Source organism: Ceratosolen solmsi, unplaced genomic scaffold, assembly GCF_000503995.2.
Source record: "Ceratosolen solmsi marchali unplaced genomic scaffold, CerSol_1.0 scaffold10, whole genome shotgun sequence".
Lineage (NCBI taxonomy): Eukaryota > Metazoa > Arthropoda > Insecta > Hymenoptera > Agaonidae > Ceratosolen > Ceratosolen solmsi.
Window position 1 is genome coordinate 5,548,971 of NW_011948412.1, and position 11,193 is coordinate 5,560,163.

Consider the following 11,193-nt stretch of genomic DNA (forward strand, 5'->3'; position numbering starts at 1 on the left):
TATAAAATGAAAGCTAATTTAAGAAAATATTAATTTATATGGTAATATATTTAAAAAATTTTGAAAATCCTCCCATCTTAATAACTTTATTTTAAAAAAAATATAAATACATATTTTATAGAATAAATTTTTAAAGAAATTTTTCTATAAAATGAAAATATTTACAACGTGTAATTATTTACGTAATACTAAAATGTTTTTTATCCATAAACATAAAAATATACATAAGCTTATGAATTTATAATTGCGTTTATGATAAAAAAAAATTATTTAATTTCACGAAAGACATATAGCAATTGTTCATTCCCATATTTACAACTTGCATTATCATTTTAATAGGATAAATGAAACTATAAATTTGTAGAAGAAAATTTTTATAAATTGCTAATTTCAGAATTTAATCATTCTTAACATATAATATACTAAGAATCGTAAAGATAATTATTAATTGAATTATCTTTTAAATAACAAGAGAATTTTATGTTAAGAATTATTGTTCAATTTTATGCTAAATAATTGTCAAATAATTGTAATGAAAAATATTTTATTATTTTAAATTTTTATAATTTATGTAATTTACGGTATGAAATTTACGTCTATATAAATTTTCATTTCAATTAAATGAAAGCTGTATTTGATCGTTTATGCAGTTATGAATTATGCAGTTGAAATATTATAAAAACAAGAGATATTTTTTGTGTATATACACGACTTTGATACTACTTCATTTACAACAAAAATTATTCACTTTTGAATTCGATAATATTTTAAAATGTAATGAAATTGTAATTAAATGGATCTATTGAATAGATGAAAAATAAATAAATTTATTTTCATGAATTATATGATTTATATACAACATCTAATAACATTTATAATACTACTATTAATCGCACAATTTAGATATACTAAATATGGAAATATCTTATTCGCAAAAATATTGTTTACGCTGGCAATAGATAACGTAAATGACCAAAAATCAAAGCCTATATTATTCTTCAACTTTAATAGTTAAAACTTAGAAAACTTTAATAATTTACTTTAATAATAATCTATTAATATAAAATATAGATAATTTACGAAAATATAAAAATATTGAATTTTATAAATATTATTTTAATATTTTTGAATATTTGGAAATTGATTCGAGTTTAATTAGACAAGCTGCAACAATTAGGAACTGCTAAATCTTATTTTCTCTCTCTCTCTCTCTCTCTCTTTCTCTCTCTCTCTCTCTCTCTCTTTATATATGAACATATAATCATTACATAAAATTTCATTGAATATTATAAAATATCTTTGATGAATTATGACAAATTGTACAGCCTTCGTTGAAAATATATTTGGACTTATAAACCGTTCGAATACAGCACAAACATACTAAAACGAAACTTGACTACTGATTATTTTCTTCGTCAAGTTATCTAAAGTATAGAGAATTTTTAAAATACACAATTCAAAAATGATTCTATTGCTATTGAAAAGTACAAATTTAATGTCCGTAAAAGTAAGAACTAATTTAATTATTAATTTTATATTTTCTATTATTAAAGATCTGACAATAATAATTTCTTTTTATACGATTAAACTTATCCATGATCGGTTTTAACGTTGTAATAAGAGTATGAAGACGATTATTTTATTATTCATTATAATTTTTGTTATAACTGATCTTTGATACCTTAATAAGCAGAAGTTAAGTTCTTCTTAAATAAATTATATATTAAAAGTATTTCACATTTATTTAATTTTAGCATGATTTATTATTAAAAAATAATACAAAATCAAGTTGATATGGAAAAATAGATTTCCTTTATTGAATTGATCATATTTTTGAATTCGTTTTTAATGTTTGTTCACCATAACACGTTACTTTTAAAAATCGGGAAAATAATATATCTAATGTTACAACATCTGTTTGTAATCTAATCGCACGATAAGTATAAAATAAATTGTAAATTACAGGAATTTTCAACATAACTATTAAAATAAAAATTAAGAAAATGAGAGAATCAGAAGGAAAAGCAGTTTGGTCTTTCTCAGTAACAGTACGACGATCATAAACATCATAAGATAAACGATTCATAAGATAGAATAGGTTCATCAGTACCGTTTCTATGACTCACTACTGCTTTCTTTCCATCATTACAATGATTGAAATCCGAGTTGAAGAAGAATAAGACAACAGATGAATATTTCAAAAAATTAAATCTACTGCGCGCACGTGCATACGAGTGCATTTATACGTTCTTGCAAACAACATTGAAATTCATAAGCCAAAGAAATGCTGGTGTAAGATTAGGTATACATGGTTGCTTCTATATCTGGGCTAATTGCAGCCCCTTCATTTGTATTACCTCCGTTGAAATAAAAAAGAATTAGAATAGTGAGAAAATGCGGGATAGAGATAGAGAAAGAAAGCGAGACAATGAAAGAGATAGTACATCGTTTCACTGATTATAGTTACAGATGCCCATGCCACTTCACATTTTCCACTCCCCGCATTTAAATTTAGGCCATTCAACTATATATGTGTAGGTGTAGATGTCTTTGAAATCTGTTCCTGATACTATTACAAGCTTGTGATTTTGCATATACATAGAAAGCGATATATAGAGTCAATGGTTCGTATTAGCATTCAATTGATCCATTCAGAAATGGATGAATAAATAATAATAAAGTCTAAGCTATAATAATTTGTGTAAAGAGCCATATTTAGCTTGTCATACGAATATACATAATTTAATGGAGAAATTCAAAGAAAAATGAATTAATACATTATAAACTATTGTAATTGTACTATTATACAAAATTAAACAATTATTAAAGGTAAAAATTACATTTGCATCTTTACCGTATAATATAGTACAAAGAACAAGAGAAAAAAAACTCTTTTTTAATAGATTTTTAAAATAATGTTATATTTATTTATAGAATTTTCATATAGAATTACATAATAACCAGCATGTTTTATTATTTCAATAAATCGTTCCCCTACTTTGTCTAATTTTTATACAAATTTCATAATTTGAAAGTTCTAAAAGTATAGAAACTTGAGGTGAAGAAATTCTCGTAGCTCATTATGTTTACAGCTATATTAGTTTTCTTCGGAATCGGATTTTAAAAATAGTCGAGACCAAGCGGATAAAAACAATTAAAATTCTACGATATATCATTTAAGAGATATTGAGAATAATTATAAAAATCATATGAACTTATAAAATAAATAATAAATTGAATAAATAGTGAAGCCCTTTTGATATTATGTTAATAAATATTTCTCGATTGTAAATAAGTAAGGGACAATTATTCACCAAATACACTAAATATATCAAATTTTTCAGTAGAATCTATGTTTCTTAACTACAACAAATAATTTATCTATCTATGTTATGAAAAAAAGATAAACCTTCCGACTAAACGGAAACACAAAATTTAAAAGAAGTTTTCGTTATCGGATTAACATTGTTAGTTTAATCCTAGAGAGCAGCACCTATAGAATATTTCACGAATTTAGACAATAATTATGCATATATATTTGCATCGACGATATTTTGCAATACGGTAATTATATAAACTTCGGCGTGTTCATCTAGAATACTACGTATAATACTCAACGAGTAGGTAATTGCAAAAGACATTCGAGATTGTGATTAGAATGAGTGTAATTGTCTGTTAGAACCATTAATATCTGATTTTAGGTTTTCTAGTGAATATATACTTTAATATTATAATTTCATATGTAATTTTAAGTTCAGTTTAATTCAACAGACTTTTGTAAAACTTTGTCTCTAAAAATAATTAACCCCTTATTATATTTATCGTTAAATTGATGATTCATTAAATAATAATTTCTATGTTTTAAATGATATTGAAAAAGAAAAATTCAGAAAATATTTAACTTTTATATAATGAAGACATTAAATATACTTAAAATTAAATCATAAAGTTTTCAGAGTATTTTCTATAATTAAAATATTATGTATACTTTCATGGCAAGTTTAAGAATAACTTAATTGTCCTTGTAATGAGAAATCCAAGGAATTACACTATTCCAACTATTAACCTTCAGCATTAATTTATTGATTTGATAGTATACATGTAAAGATAGAAAATTAGTATAACAAAAATAAAAGATACAGATACCGAAGTGGAAAAATTCATAATTGCCTAAATTACGTAATTAATACTACTTACCAACTAATAATTCCCTACATAAACATTGTCAATTGATTTAATTACATTGAGGATATAACTCACCCAATTTTTCATGTATTTCAATAGAGCGTAAATCTTTTACTTAACAATTTATTTTCGCAATAGTTATCAAAATGTCATTGTTAGTTCATCAATAAATCGTAGTTTGAAAATCTGTAACTGGGGACAGTAAAGCACGAATGAGACGTATGTTACACGTGGTATTCGCATTGTATGATAAATTACCCTGAAATTTTTTTTTTTAGTCATTAATCCTATGTTTCTTTTCCCCACTCTCTCTCTCTCTCTCTCTCTCTCTCTCTCTCTCTCTCTCTCTCTCTCTTTCTACCTATCTATCTATCTATCTATCTATCTATCTTTCAATCAATCTATCAATCATTCGCATTTTGAACCATTCTAGTCCATTCCTCCTATTTTACATATAGAAGAAAATATAAAAGGATACATGTCATCACATTTTTATAAAACTAATTAATTTTTTCTCATCATTTATTGCCTATTATATATTACATTATATAAATACATTAATTATTGACATTATCATTTTATAAAAAAAAAAAAATCATCATTTAAATCCTATCCATCGATGAAAAAAAAAATTTCATCCTAATTATTGTATTTTACCTGAATATTTAAGAGATATTCAATTTTTTCAATTCAATTAAATTTTCAATTTAGAAAGTTATTATGAAATGAATGATTCCGAAAGTATTAGAATATAATAGTATAATATTATTAAAAAATTTCCATCACTATAATTAATAATATGATTTGCAATGTTTAATTTATTACAATGTCATGAAAATTTTTCTTTTCAATTTAATTTAGGACTAATGTAAATTAAATTTTTTTTTATATCTAAATCAAATTACTAAATTTCATTAATATAAATGAAATAACTTAAGTTATATCTTTTAGTTTTAATAGTCTGGAAGATTTATTTATACTATTAAATTGTACTAAATAATTGACATTTTAATGTTATTGTGACCGACAACATCAATGAAAATTGTTCGATTATTCTATAATAATTCAAACGTTTAGTTATTAAAGTATTCTTCATTAGTATAATTAGGATGTTGTGCTTCGCATCTATACACTTTTTATTAATTTGCAATTAAATTACTTATAAAGTTCAGCGATTTCTCATTTAAATGTGTAAATAAAGATTAATTTTAATTCAATATACAATGCATTGCTCATTATTAGTTCATTTAAGCAAACTATGTAAAGTATTTAAAATCAACTTTTAGGTTTTGGAATTTGAAAAAATGGCTTTAAACATAGAATCTTAACAATGCTATCCAGCTCGAGCTGTTGTTGAAAATTCAAGTTTTACGCTGAAAGTAAGAGTCAATAGAATATTGTATTTGAAAATATGTTACTCATTAAGCATCTTAATAAGAAAGACAAGACTCAGAAATACATAAGCAAAATGTTTATAAATACTTTAATAATATCAATATAAAGAATTATTCACATCAATTAATTAAAATGTAATAAAGTTTTCCATTACCAACCATCGTCGGACATTAATTAATATACCAATGCACCGATTTGGAAAGATTTTTTAAACAATATATAAAATAATGGGTTAATCGATTTCGAATAGAGTGACTGACTTACCGAAAGCTCGAGCAAGGATGGATGACCCAGTGACCCGCGGCCTTTTGCCTGATCCTCTCCTTCATGAGCGCCTTTTTGCTACCAAATAATTTCATGGCCAGTTTGTTGTCAGTTGGTTGAAACAGGGCCTGCAATTGGTTCTTGATGAAGCTCTGCTTGACCTCCTGGCCGGGCAGGCCGGGGCCCAACTCCTCCTTCGGCGTGCCATATAGGGAGACATCGTCCACCCCGAAATGGACTTTGCCGCTTCCTTTGTAATTCATATCGTTGCCTGTACAGAGAATAGAATAATAAGATTGGTAACGCGCAATTAGAACTCATTAGACGGACCGAAAGGCTAATGTGTCTACCAATACTGAGCTGTTCCTTATTTTGAATGCGAAACTTTTTTTCTCAGTAATTTACTCAGCTTTGTTTAATATCAACTAACTACTTTATATGAGATTACGGATTTTGTCATTATAAGAAACTGTGATTCAATGGACAAAGATTTTAAAAATTGCATTCCACAAGCATAATGTCGTAGAAGTGTGTTTACACAATTATTTAGTGTGACATTTAGTGCAACCTCGTGTCAAAAATAAATTTTATAATTGTACCATATGATTTTCCAATATATGTACCTTCCTTATTTTAAAAACTTATTTTGCGCGCAGACGCACGTGCAAGTGAGTAAATAATTGTACAATTGCGCGTAGAAACACAGTGGAGGATTGAAAAAATTAAAGTAAGGCACATTTGTGAGGTAATATCATTTTCTAGTTATTCGTTTGTCACTGAATAATAGAAAGAATTTGATTATAATACGAGAGCTATTAAATGATTCGAAATTCAAACACAAATGATTAGTTTAAGTGAAATAAGAAAAGTATTATAGAATTAAAAATCTAATCAAATCTATTTAACGTATATGAATTCAAATTTATGATACTAATCATTATTATAGATTATATGTCTACATGGTATATAGAATTATATATTATATATTATATGTCTTATATGGTTACAGTAAAATTTAATTTTAAAGAATAATTTAATTAGCTCAACTTTGTTCAATTCCAATAATAAATAAATATCATTTTTGCCATTAGAAATTTGTCGTAAATTACATCAAATATTGCATTAAAACAATTTGTTTGTTTTTATTTTCATTCGAGTATCAACGATATGTTGATGTGAGTAAAAGATAAACATGAAAAATTCTTAGATAATTTCTCGAGATATCAACTGCACAAGAGCGTAAACCATTAGACGCTGTTGGAGAAATTTCATGCCACTTGCAAGAATTACATTTCACAATATTAAGATCGCGAATAAACCTGAAAATTGCTCGATTTATACATTGGAGTAATTGAGATAATGAAGATAACAGAATGAGAAATGAGGAGGAAGACAAAGGCAGAAAAACGAAGAAAGCAGGAACTACATATTTTGGACTTTTTCTGAAAATAAATATTTCATTGAATATGTGAACCTCTTGTATATCCGCTAGTACACACTTGCCAGAGAATTTTCTAATCAACCTTTCCATAACAAGCGAACGGCAATTTGAAATATTAATGTTTTATCGTTACTAATACCACAAATGTTTTTTCTATTCCCAAAACTATTGCTTTACGATTCGTGTGAAGATTTCCTAAAATTATCAACTATACGAAATATAACCGTGATTTTCAGTGAAAAATTATATGAAATAATAATATTTAATTAATTTATATATGAAATCTAATTTTCTATACAATATACATGTACATGTGCATTTGATAGGAATAAAAATACATTTTATAAATATTAAATATAAATTGTAATTGTGATATTATATATGAATAAATAATACTATTTATTTTTTGAATTTTGATAATATTTATTGATTTGCGTCTATTAACTTGGCAGATACACGACAGTCCACGATTAATGAATCCATTTTCTTTTATATTTTGTCCTGTATGAGTTTTAACATCATTTTTCACATTCAAATAAACCTGTTCATTTTCATATCTTCCTTAACGTTTTCACGATTTTTAATTACTACGACCTCGTATGTACGCGTATTTGCGCGACCGTTAAACGAAAAAGAAATCAAAATGGGTTTCAAATACGATAAGAATATTCATACGCAAACGAACATATATATAAAAACACATTGATATATATATATATATATATATATATATAATAAATAAATACAAAATATTTATCTATTTAATTATTTATTTATTAAGGAAGAAATCAGAATCAAGCATAATTAAGTGAAATATACATAAAATGCCGAAATTATTGTAATTGCATTAAATTATTATTGTTAGGCAAAATTAATGAAAAAGTTATCAATAACAAGCAAGAAATATGATTATATAAGTTAATTGCATATTATTTGACCAAATATCAACTTTTTGAAATTGTATCTTCTAATAAATCATGATATACCTTATTTAGAATATTTGGGCAGATTTGTAAGTGTTAAAAAATGAAATTAACGACATGAGAGGTGTGAAACAAGTTCAAATTTTTCTTTCAAATATAATTAAATTTTAATACTTTTAGCGATATTTAATGTAGATAACGTTTTCATAAAACAGAGCTATATAAAATTATCTATATATTTATTAAAACTTATAAAAGTACTGATTAAAACCTCTTATTATAAAAATATAATTTCATAGTATATTTTATCAAAAAAAATTTTAATCTCATTCAAATATGTGTTATATTTTATATTATAGTGATTTTATTATGAACATACCTAGTGCTTTTCATTAGATTGTCGTAGGCAGAAAATATAAAATAAAACTGCGGAACATATAATGATTTTAATAATGTGAATTCTGTAATTTCGTGGAGGTAATTGTAAGAATTTGGATACCAACACTATTGAGAATGTTCGGTGTGTTATTAATTGCATCAACGTTGTTACTTCCGGAAGCCGCGTTGCAAACAGTTTAAATTTTATTTGTAAAACCATATACAGGATGTGCATGCTGTTATTATTGATGCGAATGAAGTGCGCGAATATTTTTTGCATGCATATTTAATTGCTATAATGTTGAATTAAATAATTACTTTCATTCCATTTGTAATGTTTTTATATTAATTTTTTTTTTTATTTCTAGTATCTCAACTTTTATTTCACCCACATGAATATTTTCATAATGTAACTTCTTAAATTCCATAACTTCCATTTGAGTGTTCAAAAATATATAACATACGTGAGAAATATACGAGAACAATAATAACGATAACAATTTGATAATAAATTATTGCATTAAAATTTATAAAAAAAAAATAGACTAACAAATTAAATGTACGATATAATAAAATTAATATTTTCAATAAATTTTTAGAAAAAAATTGCAAAAACGATGTCTCTAAGATACTTGTACATCAATACAAAAAAAAAAAAAAAAGTATTTGTAAACATCAAAATTTAAATATGATAATTTGAATATCATATTTACAAAAAAAAAAAAAAAAGGAATCAATAAATGAAGCATAATTAATGTTGACTCATAATGCCATATTTTCATTTTCTAAATAAAAAAAAAATTGATTTCACTATAATTTGATTAATTTAAGGGTTCGAAATGTTTTTTATATTACAATTATATGAATAAAATCGTCTGATACAGATTTTTATCAAAAGCTCAATATTTAGTGATAAATGCACTAAGCTCACTTAAATTGCCAATTTCTATCGAACTATACTTGAAAATAGTTAAAAGTTATAAAAATAGTTTAAAAAATATAAAAATTATAATTACTATTTTCATAGAGACGATTATGAAATATTAATTCAAATTTTGGTTGAATGATAAGTTATTCGATCGATAGTTAAACGATCGTGCGATAAAATTTGAACTTCCACGAACATTAAGGTCTGTCAAATAGAGAAAAAACGATGGTAGAGGGATTTCGGCTGTTATCCGCTCTTAAATGTCTTTTTACCCTAAATCGGGTCATAAAATAAAAGGGTTCGAATTCACCTCGAATACATGGTTTCGGTGTGGCCCATACCTTTTGCCTAATCCCGTATCATCATTATTATAGCGCATAAATGTTAGAAAGAAAAGGGCGGGAAAATCTCAGTTTTTTCTTACATAAAACAATGCAAAGGCATACGAGTATAAAGAGGGCATCAAATCATAAAAAAAATCGGCAACAAAATTTGAATTTTGCTCCGATAATATAAGAATTTATGCGCGCAAGTGAGTATTAATTTAACACAACTGACCTGTATCGCCGAGGAAATCAGTAATGAGAAGCGTCTCGTCGTCTAACGCGGTAACGAGACTGTCCGTGCAGGTGTTGGTATTCTCGATGCTGATCTTGATGCTGTCATCCTTGTTCAGTCGGGCATGATTGTTGTTGTTGTGGTTGGCGGAGGGATTGATGCCGACGTGGTAGTTATGGCCGTTGGTGTGAGTGTCGGTATGGTGATGGGGCGAGCGTACAGACTCGGTGCTGCTCGTGTGCAGTCCAACGCCCGTCGTTGTTCGTCCGTTCACCAGTCGTAAGCTCGGCGCCCGCCTCCCCCCGCCGCCTGCGCCCCCGCCACCACCGCCGCCGACGCCACCGACGCCGCCGCCTCCGGCGACCGAACCTCCGCGGCCACCCCCGCCGCCCTCTCCCTCCCTAAATAACAGACAACCATGCGGTTGCACCATTAGCTTACATGTACCTGAGATGTATGACGACGATGCTGTGGCCTGACTCTACTTTATCTAGGGAGCCGAGGATTAACCAGCCGCCCCCATCGTATTCTTTATATCTCTACATACGTTTCCTTGGCTAATTATTCATGACAATTTTTGAGTTTATTTGTTGAGAGTGACTTTTAATAGCCAGGATCATTCGATTTGCGCGAGATCGACAATGATCATTCTTAAGCAAAGTTCAATGGCCATAGCATCGTTATTTTAGCTTTAATCTTTAATCAGCTTAACACTCTATTTCAAACTGCATTAACTAGAGAGATAATTATTATTCTTCGACATATTGACTAATAGATTTATATTGACATTTATTATTTTCCAACAGTGAACGTCTATTTCGTAATAATTAAACACTAATTAAACTTGTCTTTGAATTCCTTACTATTACAGTTACATTAATTTAGATCTTTCCACGTATGGGTTAAAATATGTATTTATCATATATTTAGAAGAGAACAAATAAAATTATAAATATCAATATTATCTTTCTGATTATAACCGTATATAATTAAAGTTAGTCTCGGTATAAATAACATTACATTATACTGTAATTAAAATAAAATTTTAAAAAATTCTCTCACATTATTTAAAAATTTTATGTTTTATTAGTTATAAAGATAGTAAGATGAATATTTAAATA

At 26.7% G+C, this 11,193-nt stretch overlaps 2 protein-coding genes across 7 annotated transcripts in view; both read right to left on the reverse strand.

Moving 5' to 3' along the window:
- The window catches only part of LOC105368208 (hyperpolarization activated cyclic nucleotide gated potassium channel Ih), an 89,328-nt gene extending 78,962 nt beyond the window's left edge, over positions 1-10,366 (reverse strand). For all 6 annotated transcript variants that reach the window (XM_011507218.1, XM_011507210.1, XM_011507201.1 and 3 more), the window contains exons 1-2: positions 10,073-10,366; positions 5,845-6,115 (exon numbers count right to left, since the gene is read on the reverse strand). In XM_011507218.1, coding sequence (XP_011505520.1) covers positions 5,845-6,107 — 263 coding nt within the window. In that variant the 5' untranslated portion in view covers positions 6,108-6,115; positions 10,073-10,366. The remainder of the gene's footprint in view (positions 1-5,844; positions 6,116-10,072) is intronic.
- LOC105364457 (adult-specific cuticular protein ACP-22-like) lies at positions 10,059-10,505 on the reverse strand. The gene has a single exon (XM_011502378.1). It carries the CDS (start codon positions 10,503-10,505, stop codon positions 10,059-10,061), a length of 447 nt encoding a protein of 148 aa, XP_011500680.1.
- Between the last annotated feature and the right edge of the window lie 688 nt (positions 10,506-11,193).

What these genes read in the sequence shown, in the direction of transcription:
- LOC105364457 (XM_011502378.1), bottom strand. Translation starts at nt 10,505, where the DNA reads ATGGTGCAACCGCATGGTTGTCTGTTATTTAGGGAGGGAGAGGGCGGC.